General features: G+C 39.1%; 1 protein-coding gene across 2 annotated transcripts; it reads left to right on the forward strand.

Annotated features, from left to right (window-relative positions):
• Nucleotides 1-34: 34 nt before the first annotated feature.
• Nucleotides 35-17,836, forward strand: LOC306868429 (kelch-like protein 25). Of its 2 annotated transcripts, XM_079414586.1 has the most exons (4): nt 35-158; nt 3,781-3,888; nt 5,793-7,637; nt 14,694-16,592. In XM_079414586.1, exons 2-3 carry the CDS (start codon nt 3,825-3,827, stop codon nt 7,604-7,606), a joined length of 1,878 nt encoding a protein of 625 aa, XP_079270712.1. In that variant the 5' UTR covers nt 35-158; nt 3,781-3,824; the 3' UTR covers nt 7,607-7,637; nt 14,694-16,592. The 2 variants fall into 2 exon arrangements, with proteins under 2 accessions (XP_079270712.1, XP_079270713.1); XM_079414587.1 differs by lacking the exon at nt 3,781-3,888 and having other exon boundaries at nt 14,694-17,836.
• The last annotated feature ends 484 nt before the right edge of the window (nt 17,837-18,320 follow it).

The following is an 18,320-nucleotide window of genomic DNA, read 5'->3' on the forward strand; positions in this document are numbered from 1 at the left end:
GGATATACCTCGGGAGACTCCACAGTTTTTCATCAGTGAGGACTGGAATGTGAACAAAGTAACACAGCCAACCGGACAAGAGGTGAACAAAACTATGAATCCTTCCCTAATTCCGAAACTGCACAACGTCAGGATTTCTCACTAGCGCCTAGAACACTGTAAGTATGCCATGTCTTTCTAAAAAATAGTCTTGTATTAGAGGGAAAAAAAAAAGAGTTTTAGATGAATAGCACCCCAATCAACATCTGCACTGTTCTTCCTGTTTTTGGCAGAGCTGGAGTAGCCAATACACTCAGTCAGGATTAGATGTGAGCTGGATAGGGATTGGTGACTACCTCTTGTTTCTTCAAGAAAGATAAATTAGTGTAAATCGGAAAATAATGATCGCTTACAGGAAGAGCAGTGTCTTTAATCGCCTGGAGTTTGTTAGGCTTTCTTCTGCATGTCAATACACTGAGTTACGACTCTCCGCTAACAGCATTAGCTCCTCTCATTCACAGTGAGCGGTCGCCATAAACACTAGCGCAGCTAAATCTGTCATTTATGAGATGTTGCTGTGGTTACTTTTTATCTTACAGCTACATTTTACCTCAGTGTAAGTTATCAATTTAATCGGGTGTCTCTTTATATTGTTTATCGCACTAGCGAGCTGGCTAACTGTAGCTTTAGTTGGTGCGCGGTTCTGAAGTCTCGTGGCGCAGAGTATAGTCGCCGTTTACTACGAACTTGACAATCTTATGCTAATGTTTTTTAATTCCGTATTGGCTATACTTGTTAACGTACAACCAATTTTCATAGTGTATTGAGGCGAGGGGTTAACTGAGGGAACGACGGACAGAAAATTGTGTATTTGTTGCTTTTTTCCCCGCCCGAACCACAGAACACCTGCTCCTAGAGAACATTTGTACAATTAAAATTGTGTTTATATGATATAAAAGTCAGGACATTGCGTCTGAATGTTTCATCTATGGCCTCAGGGTCCATGTACAACGGCAGTATTTGAAGTTCATTCCAGTTATTTCTGCATTGGTCACAGTTCAAGTAAACAAACGCCTGTCTAACCGCATATTGCCTGCTGCTTACTTTTGCAAAGGTTTCATGACCCTAACATTACAATTATATTTGGCTTAATTACTCACCTGGTACGTTAGACTACCGTTTTGTTCACATAAAATTATGGATGTTTAACACCCGATTCAACTCATCAGCTCTTTTTTTTAGTGTCTCCATGTCCTGAAATGGGTGTCAAATGAGGGAGATGTCCAGATGTGCAGTTCTGGGCATTCTTGCAGTGTTGAAAAACACAATATGCATATCACAGCATATTGTGATAAAGTTCATTATTTTCTGTAATGTACTGATAAACATTAGACTTTCATATATTTTAGATTCATTACAACACAACTGAAGTAGTTCAAGCCTTTTATTGTTTTAATATTGATGATTTTGGCATACAGCTCATGAAAACCCAAAATTCCTATCTCAAAAAAATAGCATATCATGAAAAGGTTCTCTAAACAAGCTATTAACCTAATCATCTGAATCAACTAATTAACTCTAAACACCTGCAAAAGATTCCTGAGGCTTTTAAAAACTCCCAGCCTGGTTCATTACTCAAAACCGCAATCATGGGTTAGACTGCCGACCTGACTGCTGTCCAGAAGGCCATCATTGACACCCTCAAGCAAGAGGGTAAGACACAGAAAGAAATTTCTGAACGAATAGGCTGTTCCCAGAGTGCTGTATCAAGGCACCTCAGTGGGAAGTCTGTGGGAAGGAAAAAGTGTGGCAGAAAACGCAGCACAACGAGAAGAGGTGACCGGACCCTGAGGAAGATTGTGGAGAAGGACCGATTCCAGACCTTGGGGGACCTGCGGAAGCAGTGGACTGAGTCTGGAGTAGAAACATCCAGAGCCACCGTGTACAGGCGTGTGCAGGAAATGGGCTACAGGTGCCGCATTCCCCAGGTCAAGCCACTTTTGAACCAGAAACAGCGGCAGAAGCGCCTGACCTGGGCTACAGAGAAGCAGCACTGGACTGTTGCTCAGTGGTCCAAAGCACTTTTTTCGGATGAAAGCAAATTTTGCATGTCATTCGGAAATCACGGTGCCAGAGTCTGGAGGAAGACTGGGGAGAGAGAAATGCCAAAATGCCTGAAGTCCAGTGTCAAGTACCCACAGTCAGTGATGCTGGTGTTGGTCCACTGTGTTTTATCAAGGGCAGGGTCAATGCAGCTAGCTATCAGGAGATTTTGGAGCACTTCATGCTTCCATCTGCTGAAAAGCTTTATGGAGATGATTTCATTTTTCAGCACGACCTGGCACCTGCTCACAGTGCCAAAACCTCTGGTAAATGGTTTAATGACCATGGTATTACTGTGCTCAATTGGCCTGCCAACTCTCCTGACCTGAACCCCATAGAGAATCTGTGGGATATTGTGAAGAGAAAGTTGAGAGACGCAAGACCCAACACTCTGGATGAGCTTAAGGCCGCTATCGAAGCATCCTGGGCCTCCATAACACCTCAGCAGTGCCACAGGCTGATTGCCTCCATGCCACGCCACATTGAAGCAGTCATTTCTGCAAAAGGATTCCCGACCAAGTATTGAGTGCATAACTGAACATAATTATTTGAAGGTTGACTTTTTTTTTTGTATTAAAAACACTTTTCTTTTATTGGTCGGATGAAATATGCTAATTTTTTGAGATAGGAATTTTGGGTTTTCATGAGCTGTATGCCAAAATCATCAATATTAAAACTATAAAAGGCTTGAACTACTTCAGTTGTGTTGTAATGAATCTAAATTTTGAATCTTTTTTGAGAAGGACCTGTACATAATACGTATACACAGTACACACGTTATGTACACAACTTTTATTTTGGATGCGATTGTTTGACAGCACTAATAAAAAGTTGTCCATTTGGGGGACTGCCTCATTGACAAGTTGTACCCCTAAAGAGACAATTTTTGCCTTTTTGCTTTATTTGTTATAGCACCACAAATGGCAGCTCACTGAGAATGGAGTGTGTATTACGATATTTCGGAAAGCAGTGGTGCATGAAATCGAGCTTGCGCAGCGAGAAATGTCTGCATCCACGTACTTGTGTAAAATGTTTTAGCCCGAGTGCTGATAGAAGTACTTAGTCCTGATAATGGACTTCATGCAGGCCGGGGATTCATTGAGCTTTTTCAAATCAGCGAGGTTGCCAGCTTTTGACTTTCCACAAACACACAAAATGCACCTCCCTCCCTACATTGCTATAGCCTAGCTGAAATACAGCTCTGGAATACCAACATCTTCAGTGAAAAGAACCTGGAAATGCTATTTAGTCAGAGGAGTTTAGATGTTTACACAGGAAGAACATTCAAAGAAATAAAGACCTTTGTTCCTCAGCCTCTCAGTGGCGTTGCAATTAAAAGGTGTCATTCATGCTGGTGAGAATATCCGCATGGATAGGTAGTTAGTTTGTTCGCACTGAATGATTCAGCAACTTTGGCATGGCTCATGCTGTTGTTGAGTGATGGTTACCATGGGTGATGGGATGAACCATGCAGGAACGCCAAGGCAGTTTCATCAAGCTGTGAGCTTTCAGCTCTCTCCTTTTCATTCAACCACAAACCTGTATAAATCCACTGTTGTTGGAATTGTACAACATTTAAGAAATTGTCACAAAACCGTATCTTGCAAGAAATGACCGGAGACCCTCTTAAGTTTTCTTATAATACTGTATGTGGAAAAAATATGTCTCTTGCATTTTCTGTTCCCTGGCCCCATAAAGGAATCTGTCGGCCTGGCCTGTTGAGGGGACGATTTTTGGGACCAATGCAGAACCCCCCTCAGTTCCTCACTGTCAGTGCCTGTGCGTGGGTCAGCAGTTTTTGTCGCTGTAAGTGGTTTTAGACACCTGCTTGCTCCCTTTTCTCTTGTTCACCCATCAACAGCCCTGCATCCAACCCCTCCAATACCAACCTCCCAGCTGCCATTATCCCCCTGCATAACTTTCTGCACAGATAGCGGTGACCTTGCATCCTTTGTGGTCAACCTCAGGCATTGTGATTCATGTCATCCCGAGAGTGTGATCCATAAAGACCCCGCCGATATTTGTGCATGCCTGCACCCCTCGTCACAATAACCTCAAATTGTTTCAGTTAAAGAATCCAGTTTACATGTAAGCACATTCACTAACACAATGAGCCACTGATAACATTGAACCTTTGCTCTTGATACCTTAGTTTTCAAATATCAGATAGAACGAGCAAAACTGTCTGGATTTCACCAAATCATGTGCTGCAAGCCTGACCAATCAGGAAAATCCTGACAGTTCATTAATATCAAGCCATATAACCTGTGCTTTGTACATTTGTACCTGCAACAGCCTTTAAACCCAACAAATGAAATGTTGAAATTTTAGTTTTTTTGTCTTAGTTGTAGGGCTGCATGAAACAAAAGTAATGCAGTAACTGTCAATTATTTCCCTTCAGTATTGTGATCTTTATTCATTTTAAGAAATATAATTTACATTGAAACTATTACATAACTGCATTCCATTTTCTTTGCTTTTCCAATTGCGTTTTTGTACCGTAAATCAAGTGCCTAAACTGCCACGTTCTCATTGGCACTCTTAAAATGTGAAAAAACATTTTGTTTTTCATGCTGTTGATTGCATTATAACTCAAGAATGTTAATAAACAAACCTGTCTAATTTACACAATCTGCACTTTGTTGATAGGAGCTTTCCAGTTTTGCTGCATTGCACGCAGTGTATTACAGTTTGGACTAGTTGTCATCACCCCAGTTATGTGTTGAGTGAACATGTCAGTGATTGGTAACAATGCTTATATACTTAAGTAAATATACTGATATAAGTAAGAGAAACAGGAAAATATTAAAGTTAATTTTGAAGACATTGTATTACTTGAAAAACTGTGCTCTACACAAGATCAATAGGATCCTAAACAGAATATGAATAATTAGGTTCAGTTTATTATAGATGCTCTCATTTTAATTCTTGCAATTTTATTAATCAGAAATGTCTCACATTTAATCCAGTAAAACTACCATTTGTTAGTGTAGATGTAGATTGGATGTTGGTTTTCTTGACATTTCTTGCATGATTTCTTGCATAGTTATCTCAAGGTTTTGCCAAAAACAAAGGATTACTGATTTATTTAGGAATCAAAAATTTCTCACAATCTGTCAGCATAAAATGTGACAATTAGAGACTGAGTTGATTAATTGTGTACTTTGTGTTGGCTTAACAGTGTAAATAAGGATTACAGTTCTAAAATCCTCTGAACAAAGTACAGTGAACTCAACTGTTGAAGTAAGATTACTGAAGGAGCTGTGAATATCTAGCAAATGTCAAGCAAAGTTTTCTTATGAAGAATGTGAAAATGTCATTCTGGCAATACATTTTCAGTCTCTGGACATTATACACATTTTTCTTTATAAGAAAAAAAAATATTTATCAGCCATTTCAACACAAACACTACAACCACATTTAAGTAAATGCTAATCATCCAAGACCAATTATGACCAAAGTCCAAGACCAATTATGACCAAGACCACTTATGTTGTCTGCAGCTGGAAAAAAAATAAATAAATAAAAATAAACTCTGGCACTAGTTGGCTCTAAATTTTGTTGATACAGCACCGTACATAACCACTCTCTCAGTGATGATTTTATTGCCAAACATAAACATGTACAGCAGTGAGTCATCCCCAATACTGAAAATACCTTTTTATAGAGCACTCGCTAACCTCCTTTGTTCTGCTTTTGTATTTTCCTAGTTCGGGGTATTGGAACCAGTGAAAATTTGGACGTGCTGGAAAAGATGTCAGTCAGTGTCCATGAAAACCGTAAGTCCAGGACGAGCACGGGCTCCATGAACATTTCGCTCTTCCACAAGCCGTCGCATCCGGACAGTGTGCTCACCCACCTCAATACTCTGCGCAAACAGTGCATGTTCACAGATGTGACACTATGGGCAGGCGACCGCTCGTTTCCCTGTCACAGAGCTGTGCTTGCTGCTTGCAGTCGCTACTTTGAAGCCATGTTTAGCGGTGGCCTCCGTGAGAGCCTTGACAATGAGGTTAACTTTCGAGACAGTGTTCACCCAGAAGTTCTGGAGCTGCTGTTGGACTTTGCTTACTCCTCACGTGTCATCATCAACGAGGAGAATGCAGAGTCACTTCTTGAGGCTGGAGATATGCTGCAGTTTCATGACATCCGCGATGCAGCATCAGAATTTTTAGAGAAGAATTTGCATGCGTCAAACTGCTTAGGGATGATGCTGCTCTCCGACGCCCATCAGTGCAAGCGCCTTTATGAGCTGTCGTGGAGGATGTGCCTCATCCACTTTGAGACTCTTCGAGACACTGAAGACTTCTGCGGGCTCTCGAAAGACAAGCTTTTGGATCTCATCCTTAGCGATGAGCTGGAGGTTGAAGATGAACAAGTTGTGTTCAATGCAGTCATGCGCTGGGTTCGGTATGACCTAGACAGCCGCAGAGACTACCTTCCTGAACTACTGCGAGGACTACGCCTTGCACTGCTACCCTCGGAATGCCTCATTGAGGCTGTGGCATGTGAGGAACTTGTGATGTCAGATAAGAGGAGCCGACAGATTGTCGATGAGGCCATGCAGTGCAAGAAAAAGATTCTGCAGAATGACAGCGTTGTCACCAGCCCATGCGCTAGGCCTCGCAAAGCTGGGCACACGCTGCTCATTCTTGGGGGTCAGACATTTATGTGTGATAAGATCTACCAAGTGGATCACAAAGCAAAAGAGATCATCCCTAAATCAGATCTTCCCAGTCCCAGGAAGGAGTTCAGTGCATGTGCCATTGGCTGCAAAGTGTACGTGACAGGAGGAAGGGGGTCGGAAAATGGAGTGTCAAAGGATGTTTGGATATATGACACGGTACATGAAGAATGGTCGAAAGGTGCCCCTATGCTAATTGCACGTTTTGGACATGGTTCGGCTGAACTTGAAAACTGCCTTTATGTTGTTGGGGGTCACACTGCTATAGCAGGTGTCTTCCCAGCCTCCCCATCAGTATCTCTTAAACAGGTGGAGCGGTATGACCCCCTAACCAACAAATGGACAATGATGGCACCACTTAGGGATGGTGTCAGCAATGCAGCAGTGGTCAGCGCCAAGCTAAAACTCTTTGTGTTTGGAGGAACAACCATACACCGAGACAAGGCTTCAAAGGTCCAATGCTATGACCCTGTTGAGAACCGTTGGACTATAGCTGCCGAATGCCCGCAACCCTGGAGATACACCGCCGCCGCTGTCCTTGGCAGTCAGATATTCATAATGGGTGGTGATACAGAGTTCACCGCAGCATCGGCTTACCGATTTGATTGTGAGACCAATCAATGGACGCGTGTTGGTGACATGACTTCTAAAAGAATGAGCTGCCACGCTGTGGCCTCTGGTAATAAACTCTACGTAGTCGGCGGATACTTCGGTACACAGCGGTGTAAAACCCTGGATTGCTATGATCCAACGTCGGATAGCTGGAACAGTATCACTACCGTGCCTTATTCACTGATTCCAACTGCATTTGTTAGTACCTGGAAACATCTTCCTGCCTAGATGCCTCCGATTGAATGTGGATCTGATCTGGGTAAGGTTTTGGCTTTTCTCTCATTTTTGATGTACTTCAGTGAGTTTAAAGACTGTATACTGAATTTATTATTCTTTCTGAAGGTGGAAGTATCTGTATTACCTTATCGGATCTATACACACACACAACCAAATCATTTTGTATTGTAGGTGCTTCCTTTGAAAACTGCTTAAATCATAATTCTAAGCAGAGGAGTAACTGAAGTCAGCAGGCTGTCGACATTGACACATAAACAGTGATTTCTGTCAAGATAACTGCATGCCAAAATGCTAAACTCGGCTTGGCAGCCTTCTTTGAAAGCAGCTGAGTGCTCCCATCTTATTGAGGGTTTTGAGAGTGGTTGAGCAAAGAGAAAATTGGCATGTTAAACCATCTAGATGTCTAGCAGTATTATAGAGCAGTGGCTGTTATTAAAGGGCAACTTCAAGAGGGTTAAAGGTTGAGGCTTAAACGTCGCATGAGTTCTTGCTTAGGATCAGAATGGTGCGTCAGCACTAGTGAACCATTGAAATATTGATTTGTAATCTACATTACAAAGCTTTTACTGTCAATTGGCTATTAGGTAGAGTGAGAGCACAAAGTCCCTTAATCTCTGTAATTACAGACTGCAATGAGGGACTCAATGTGGAGAGATTTAGGGAGAGGGTGCTTATTGTTGCTGGAACAGATGGCACAGTGTTTCCCTCCCCCCCCCATCAAATGTACCATATAAAGCTCTTGAAATTCTGACCACTGAAAAGTTTCAACTGAAAGTTGCGTTTTATGTTATGTCTTGCTGAATATTTTCAATGGCCAGAGGACAATGTGAACCGAAACAGATTCACAATTGGAATGCAATTGTACATTTGCAGAATTTGCTTTTCCCAATTGTGCATTGAAGTCCCCATGCCCAGAAGCAATCAGTCTCTTTGGCTGTTGGTGCATTAGTAAAGACCTATTTCACTAGAGGAACAATTTCATGTGTGTAGGCAAAAAAGTTAGTTAATTAAAGAACCTACCACCTTTGTTTTAGAAATGGAAAATGCATTGCCATCTGTTGTGCATTCTTGACAAGGTACAGATGTGTTATCAGCCAAATTGTAGTTTTTAAAGTTATAGATTTACTGTACAAAAACTGTAATGGAGGCGCTCTATAAATATACTAAACAGAATTTTAGTTATTCCAAACAAAGACTAATTTGAGACTAATAGGCTAAAATTTCAGTGCATCATTAAACAGTATTTTACTATTAATTTTTTATGTCTGCTTTTAAGTGTTTAATAAATGATAATTATTTCACTCTCGAAGAAACAAGAAAACTCCCATCATTTCCATTATAAGCTCCTTGGCATGCTATGTTACTATCAAACGAAAGCAAGAGTATATGTAAACCTATCATTTGCATTGAACTGTAAAAAATTAATGCTTATTGACTTTATGAAATGCATTAAGCTTTGTTATAATAACTACTTCTATAGGCATCCTAGACTCATCATAATTTCTGCTATCATAATATCTTGTCTTGTCAGCACTTATGAAGACCAGGGCTAATAGTTCATTACAGACTAACAACATATGCATAAACTCCATTTCTCAGAAGCTAGCTAGCCCCTTGTCTGCATGAAGTCAGAGTTGAATGATGATAAGTGTGCATATCGGATGTGTATTATACAGCAAAGGTAGTTGCTTCTCAAACGTAATGCTGAGGAATTACAATCAATGGCCTCTAAGCATGCGTCATAACAGTCAGCTGAACATCTCTCACTTGTGTCATTTAAATTAGACTGCCTGGGGAGGGACCAGAGCCATCTCATTGCATCCCCTGGTGATTAGAAAATGATTACTTCTGTGAGTAATCATTAACACTCTTCATCAGCCAGCGACTTTGTTCACACCACAAGCGCTTCATTTCACAGTGAAGCAGGTGGCCCAGCAAAAACTGGGTTTTAAAATTAGCCCCAGGGGGTACAAAATCAGAATGTCTGGAGGACGCCCTGGCAGGCCTGCTGAAGGATGTTGGCAGGCCACAGGAAGCACATAAACGTAGTTAACCAGGTTCCAACCAAAGGGTTAAAGCTTAGCTGGTTAGCATGGCCCCGCTAGACTCTGCTGGTAGACTTGGCTGCAAAGTATTTTTCCATTGACTAGCATTCAAAAATATTTTTGTCTTCTGGCAAAATAGCAACATTTAAAATGTGAATATTTCATATTACAGTAGACATTTTTTGGAGAGTACTTAAATTTATATTTAAGCTGACATTTTTCTATTTGCTGCCTTTAATGTCACCGCTTGGGGCTCAAGACCCATTTTTCATGTTGACATTCGACAGTCTCATTTGAGATGTTATTATGCAACTTGAGTGATTATTTACGGCTCACGAGATTGGCTCAAATATTACAGCAGAGCTGAGCACACTTGAGCAAAGATAGATCTCAATTTCTTCAAGTGTTATATGGTCCTCCTAGATATTTGTCTCTTTACCATGTTCGGCCTGGCAGACTTCTCCACAATAATAAAGTAACTTAAGAAGTGGGCGATAAAAGCAAAGGCTGCTATGTTTTGAACTCTTATTGAGTGAAGATATGAAGAATTAATAGAGGTGAGCAGCTCGGTGGTCTCACACTTAAAATGCCTGTTGGTCTCCATGGTGGAATGACGTGTGTTATTATGAGAAACAAAACAGAGAAGAATAAGCTTCATAAATCATTTAAAGGACTGTACAGGGTTGGGATTCCACTTTCAGCTTATAAATATTTTAAAATCTGCAGCAGCCAGGGAGAAGCAGAGGAGTACCTGAATTTCAGAAAGCTGTGTATCATTTTAGACCGCTGGATAATCGAATCCCAGAGTCTAAATTTGACTATATTAGTCATAATCAGACAGCCTTGTTGAAAACCTCTCGTTTCACGGTATAGTTATAAATTATTTAGCGACTTAGCTTAATGCCCTTAAAAAAAAGAAAATAAAGGAACGATAGAGCATATGTAAAGCTTGTATCTCATGTTTTTCCCCAAAATGGTTCTTTTTTCCGCCCCCCCCCCCATCATTTAAACCACGCACTGTCAAACATTTGATAAAACATTTATATACACCTTTTTCTAAATAGTTTATGAAATACACATTATTATCTAAGTAAATGTTGTTGTTTTTTTGTTTTGTTTTTTATGGTGTATGCACACTAAAAGCAAAGCGAATATTTGCATCACGTTATTGCTCTAGATTAAGCCTGGCTCACACTGTGGGATTCTCTCTCTCTCTCTCTCTCTCTCTCTCTCTTTATCAGTGCAAAATTATCACAAATTAAAAAGGATTCATGACAATATTGTCCAAAACCCCACTTTTCTAGGATGTTTCCAAACTTTCGAGGGCAGTATATACTAGGACAGACAAAATCCACTGTAACGTGAACATAATTAGTAAGCTTTCAGGCCATTTCGTTTGAGTTACTATCCCACCCTAGCACTTCACCTAAACAAAGGCCTTTCTCTGCACAACATCTTGACATTGGACTTCTCAAACCACTTCTGTTTGGGAATCTCCCTAAGCCCTGTTTGATGGAATCAGCTAGCGTTTGCATGTGTAATTTCAGAAGGAAAGTGATAGCACAGTTTCAAGTTTTCCTTCGAGTGACCACTGGATAAACAGTCAGAAATTGCCCAAACAACACTATAGTTGTTTCCAAAGTATGTTCTGGGTAATGCTTTTTAAAAGTAGCTTCAAACCTGATGACTTTCCAGGGCTTTAATTACAACCAGAAGCTTCAGGTAAATATAATAGGGAATATCCAGGCATTGACCTGTAATGACATCCCTTTTGACTTTTTGCTTTAGCGCATGCCATATGTCCTCAGTAAGACTTAGTTACTGCTTTTTCTGCCAACAGTGCAGTTTCATTGGACAGCATTGTGTTCAACTAATCCAGGTAATTTGCCAGTTGGAACGGTCCCGACCCTTTGCCAAACACCACAACCTCCCGTCTCAAACCCGTAAAGGAGGGGCCTTTAGAAAAACTAAACCGGCTAATTGTTTTGCTGTTGCAGAGCCCATAAATCGGATTGGGCTGTTTTAATCTGAGCTCTCTTTGTGGCATGCATGTTACTAAAGCAGGAAACATGATGTTTTGGCAGTGTCCACAGTTTTCCCAACTGGTGGAAACAGGCCGATACAGGTAGCAAAAGCCCGGATTTCCCATGCGCCTCATTCTCTCTGATCCGCCAAGCATTGACACAGTTGGGTAAAGGCTGGATAAGCTTTGCCTGGTCGATGTGCCCTGTTTAAACTAGCTGTGGATTTGCACATTCAAGTGCACACAGTTATGGCAGCGGCTCTCTGTTTCCTGGAATGGCACCGCTCACTGTAATCAGTCCTTAAATTTATCTTTTAGAATCACCGCATTAGTTATGCCATGTCTACTTTAACCCCTCCATCAAGTCTGGTTTTGATAAGCATAAGCCTATAGTCTTAGCAACATGTTTAACAGATCTACACAGAAGTGTGTTATTGACGTTGACTATCTGCCAGTTCTGAGGAAATGTTGAACCATTTAACTGTAAAAGTCTTGGTATGTAAATATGACCAAAGGCGGCTGTGAAAATTAATCTGCATTGTTAATCCTTTTGATCTTTTATTTAAAAAAAAAAAAAAAAAAACACAAATCTAACCTTTCATTGGAGAATAAGAATTCAAAATGGGAGGAAATATCATTATGAAATAAATATTTTTCTCTAATACACATTGGCCACAATTAACGGCACACTTTTATTCAGTACTTTTTGAAACCTCCTTTGACCAGTTTAACAGCTCTAAATTTAAATTTTAAACTAAACTGAGTTAGACAATGACATCTCTGAATTCAATGATGAAATGCCTTTAACTGAAAATTGAGTGTTTAATCTTATTATTATACATTACTGACACTCCTCCAATTTGATATTGTTAAGTGCTTTGACACAATCTGTATTGTTAAAAGCGCTATATAAATAAAGGTGACTTGACTTGTCCAAACATTAGCATTTCCCTAGTAAACGCGTACATTTGCGTTTCAGTTGGACTGAAGTAATAATTTCTCTTTTTAAAAAAAAAAAGTAAAGTAAATGCTTTAATCCAAAAGAAGTCGTCTGGACTAACAAACCTAGATAATGCGATTGTAGCTTGGCTTTGCCCAGCATTTATACAAATTAATCAGACTAAAATTGGCTTGGGTCTTGATGCTTGTTCTAATTACTTAATTAAAAAAGCAACACACTCATTGAACATATTGCCACTAACTTAATTTCATTTTCAATCAATCCACTTAAGTTTGTTGAATAGAAGTTAACTTGATCCTTTTGTGTTGGGCCTACATAAATTATTTTTGCTGGCAACAAACTGTGCATTGCTCTAGTTCCCAGCATGCTTTGCATGGGAGTGGATTGGGAGAGTAAATGTTGAAATAAATTGTTATTTATGCATTTATGAGTAAAGGGAAAGGCTTTTGTTTAGTTATGTTGGTGGGTTTGTGGTTTCCCTTGTGCTGAAGAATAGAGCTGTGGTGTGTGAGTGCATGTATGTGTAAATATAAAGTGTGCATTTTTATAGATATCTTATTTACACATTTTTAAATGTGTACATACATACATACATACATACATACCAACACATTTTAATTAAGTTACATATAGCATGGTAATTTGGCAATTCCCATTTGATCTATAGGTTTGATCAGCAAATAGACTTTTTTGAGAGAGAGAGAGAGAGAGAGAGAGAGGAAATAAAGAGTAAATTGAATACCAACTGGGTTGTTAATTAGATTTTTTTTTTTTTTTTTTTTTTAAATCAAGAATGGTTTAGACTTTTGATGTATCTTAACGTACAATACTTTCTCGCTACTCATTTATTCACATTCAGGGATTTACCTTGAGCTTTTCACCTAAGCCAACACATCATAAGGACATAATTTCTATGAAATTCAGCAGACAGTTTTATCCTCTATATTTGAAAAGTATTTTAAAACCATTGTTATTTCTGCGTTCCCTTCAAGTGCATGTGGCAGCTATTCTGCCAGATCAGAATCTCACACTTAATGAATCATAAAGCAGATGGACGCATTTAAGGTGAAACCCACGGCTGGGATCTGCAAAATATTTACTTAGTTTTTGGTTTATAAAAAGCCGGCCGTCAGTTTTGATGGATATGTCAATGGCCTTGTCGCTGAAATGATTTCATTTTTGTGGCTTAACACACTTACGCCCTTTAAGGTGGAGGCATTAGCATTAAATTACAATGCGGTGGAGGTGATGAGAATTGAATTAGAGGCAAGCTGCACTGGTGGGATGTGTAGCTGATGTAAGCGATTGATTTTAAATCTTCTGTAAGCATAGGGATGTTGAGAGGGCGTTAGGGGGAAGGCTCATTTTAAATGCTTTGAGATTACAAATCCCAGCTCTCCACGGACACAACAACAGACGAGGTTCAAAGATGCTCGCAATTGATTCCGCTACTTCGTCCAAGTCAGTTCTGGTTTTATAATCGGTCTCATTTTCTCTGTTTGATTTTAAACAGTTTTTGGTGCATTCAGAACAATCACACATTTGTTCCCATTGCAACACAGCAGCTAATACATATGGCTGGGCATCGATACAGATTCGATTCTGATTCACAAGATCTTGATTTTATTCCAGTCTGATTGATTCATTTAAATTTTATTTCAGTTATAATAGCTTATGTCCCTATACAAGACCCAGTTCATAGGAGTCCTCTAAAGAGTCAGTTTACTTTACTAAAAAGAACCACTGAGAAAAATTAGTGAATACATTCTTCACACATGCATTTTTTGTGAATCAAACTATGCTTTAGTTTCCATTCCTCAAACTTTTTTCCTCAAATAATTGACTAAGCCCAATATGGTAATAGTAGATAGTAAGGTAGAGAGGCACCAGAAACGTGCTATTCTTTTTCCCCTGACATTTCTCCCAGCCAATTTAAATGGCCTCTTACATTTGCATGAAGTTGGAGTGCGTTGGCTGGGTTCAAATTACAACGTTTGGCTTTGAGCTCTGAGAAAATATGGTGTTATACTGTGTCGTCTCTCATTGCAGGTGCCCTGGTCTTCTAGCCACACTGAATGGACGAAAGCAGGGCTGGATTGTCATTGGCTGGCCTGAAGCACCTCTGCTGGGTGGGTGTGGTGTGGCTGCGGTCGGTCACGGCCACTCTCGAAAACAAACCATCTATCCACTGCTGAGAGGAGCCACAGAGAAGAGCTGAAAAATCTCCAGAAGAGAGGCCACGAAGGCCTTCTCCCTACAGCACAACGCTAACTCACGCCATGCTTGTTCATTGCCAAATCAGAGGCACAATGACACAATACACTCTTACGCCAATACCTACTCTTTGGAAACTCTTTTGCAATCCATCGAGGTCAAGCACATTCCAGTGAACTATGATAAATGACAACTAAAGCGTGATTTCACTTCGTGAAACTTTCTTCTTCACTTTGATTGGCTGTACAGCATGTTCATGTTCGTGTTGCTTCCAAAATGCCTTTGCGTTTAAAACAAAACATCTGAAACATCTACAGAAATGCAGAACATCCCCATGGGAAAGTGCAAGTTTACTCGAGCAGGATGTAAAATGCCTGTGGTACTTCTATTTAAGTATCTGTGAAATGGATTTTAACCTGGAACTTGTATAGATTCTACAGCACAATGTATTATCAAGGACTTCCTCTCGTTTTAAGATTTATTGATGGTTTAAACATTTGATAAATGCATTTAATTTATGTGTTTGTGATGAAACAAAGCAGTAAAAGATAAAATTGCACATGATGAGTACATGATGGATGATAATGGTGTTGATGTTGGTTACCAATTTCCTTTGTAATTGAATGGTGGATAATCTTTAAAGGAATATTCTGGGTTTAATACAAATTGAGCTCTGTCGACAGCCTTTGTTGATGAATTTCAACTAGTTCCTCTTTCTGTTAAAGCTGCAGTCCGTAACTTTTTTTGGTTAAAAATTATCCGAGATCAATATTTGAGCAAGTACATAACCAGCCAGTGTTCAAAACTATCACCTTACTTTAGCCTGATTCACAACGGTTATCTTATAATAATGTTTTCTAATTTGAGTGGTACGGGTAGGTTTTCGTGGGAAATTTGAGCATGGCACTGCGTCATTATGTCACGTCCGTAAACAAAGAAGTTGTACTGGCCAGTAGGCTATCATATATGAGGATCCTGCAGATGGCTGATCGTTTATAGCCTTTTCTCACAGCAGCTAGAATAATTAAACTTATTTTGATGGTGGATTGTAATCCAGAAAGGATTGCGTTTATGAAGCACATGTGAATGAAATTAATTTATATTCCAGTTTTAAATGTGCTTCTGATTACAGATAGCCTGGGATTACACAAGATTTGTACTTTAAAGAAAACCAGTTCGAAAAATAATTCTTAATATGAAATTCAAAAGGCATGACAATTAGATTAGGCTGTACAGAAATTGAAATCTACATGCTAATACACACTATTCTCATTGTCACGCAATGCTGATGTTGTTAACATTAATAATTTGAGAATAAAGCATAACAGTAATAATAATTTGCACGATTTGATGTGATATGAGCTAACCGATCATTAGATTTAATTACAATTGGTAGCGCGATTTATTGTAATTAATTTTTCCTAAATTGGTTAGAACAAGCATGCCAGACTTGTTACTTACTTGTTCAGATGGTAATATATGGTGAAAATTCTTATTTGGGTCATATATTCCAAGACGTAGGCTAGAATCTGTGATTCCTGAGTACAGTATCCACACCGGTGCGGTGACTGACACGCATACATCCTCAAAACATTAGATTCATCCACGCTGGATCCGTGCCGGAACACCGGATCACTACCCCACGCACGGAAGATAATTCCTCATAGAGCTGCAATTCCAGGTTTCAAACAGAGATGGCGACAAAGAGGAAAAACCTACGGACTGCAGCTTTTAAAAAAAAAAAAAAAAAAAAAAAAAAAAAGCAAAACAAATCTGGGTTCCATAGTATAGTCACAAAACGTAAATATGCATGTTAACATGATTTTAGTGTAGTGTAAATAACTTCGTTGAATTTTACAAAGCCCTAAAAAAAAAACAAATTTAAACCACTTTATAGTTTAAATACACGTTGTAATAACAAAAACTAGATGTGCTTTGATAAAATATGCTCACATATTTCTGCTTGCGTCTATTCACCTGGTCCCCATTTTAAATGCCTAACTGCAACATCCATTTTTGCCTGTTTTTAAAGGCTTAGCAAATTTTTCCCACAAGACTCATAAGACCTTCGTTCATCTTCTGAATACAAATTAAGCTATTTTTGATGAAATCCGAGAGCTTTCTGACTCAGAAAGGTAGTGAGGACATTGCTAAAGTAGTCCACATGACATTATTGGTTCAACTATAATTTTAAGAAGCTACGAGAATACTTTGTTTGCAAAGAAAACAAAAATAATTACTTTATTCAACAATTTCTTCTCTTCCCTGTCGGTCTTCAACATATGTTCACAACAGTACCGCGACGCATGTGCAGCGCATCCTAGGTTCTGCGTTGGAATTCTTGTGAATATACGAAGAGAAGAAATTGTTGAATTAATTTCTTTTCTCGTAGCGTCATAAAATTATAGTTGAACCAATAATGTCACGTGGACTATTTTAACAATGTCTTTAATACCTTTCTGGGTCTTGAACGTGGCAGTTGCAGGGTCAAAAAGCTCACAAATTTCATCAAAAATGTCTTCATTTGTGTTCCAAAGATAAACGAAGGTCTTACGGGTTTGGAACGACATGATGGTGAGTTTTTAGTGACAGAATTTTCATTTTTGGGTGAACTAAACCTTTGAAGAAAAGGAGGGACAAGTCATTTTTTTATCCCTAATTGGTTGAGCTTAATTAGTATTGAACCCAGAACATTTTTTCAGAACCACCATTATTGTTGAAGGTTGCTTTTCTTGCTCACTTACAGTCTTAAAGCTCTTGAAAAGGGATATGAATTTGAATTGTGTTTTGGGGGGAGTTTATCTTCTGTAGTAAATGACTCACTGCTAAACATTTCCATTTGATGGGGACTTTCTGGGATTATGCAGCAGATCCCACAGGTGTCCTTGTGAACTGAATTCCTGGTGCCTAATACCGGTAGACGTGTTTGTTGCTCATTCAGTCAGTTGAAGGGTTTGAATAAATGATTTTTTGATGCTTGCAGACTGGTTTCATAAGCACCCTGGAGGTTTAAAAAAAGTGTGGATTCCTCTCTGAAAACTCCTCCACAAAGCATCCAAGGTTTTTTGACGTAACCGTATTAGCCAAATCTTATAATGCTCAAGCTAAATCCGCATTCATTTTTAAAATATGCCTCTTAAATTAGATTTTTTTTTTCCATTGCATGAGGTTTCCTGCTCCTACAGATAGAATTTATGTGTTAGATTTGTTGTTGCATGGAGGAATTTTATTCGATATTGAAATAATATTTTAGTTTCTTAAGGACATAGGAACAGATGAAAGGAAAATCACGGAGACTGGATGTTGATCAACAATTTTATGGTATTAGCAAGCACACTTGCTGAAAAAATATGTAACCAGTAAGTTTAAAACTGATTTTTCCTTTTTTTTTTTAGTTTTGACGTAAACCAAAATATCCATTCTATTAAAAATTAATCTCCTTAGTAATGTAATTTGTTCTGA

This window comes from Barbus barbus (genome assembly GCF_936440315.1).
Source record: "Barbus barbus genome assembly, chromosome: 50".
Classification (NCBI taxonomy): domain Eukaryota; kingdom Metazoa; phylum Chordata; class Actinopteri; order Cypriniformes; family Cyprinidae; genus Barbus; species Barbus barbus.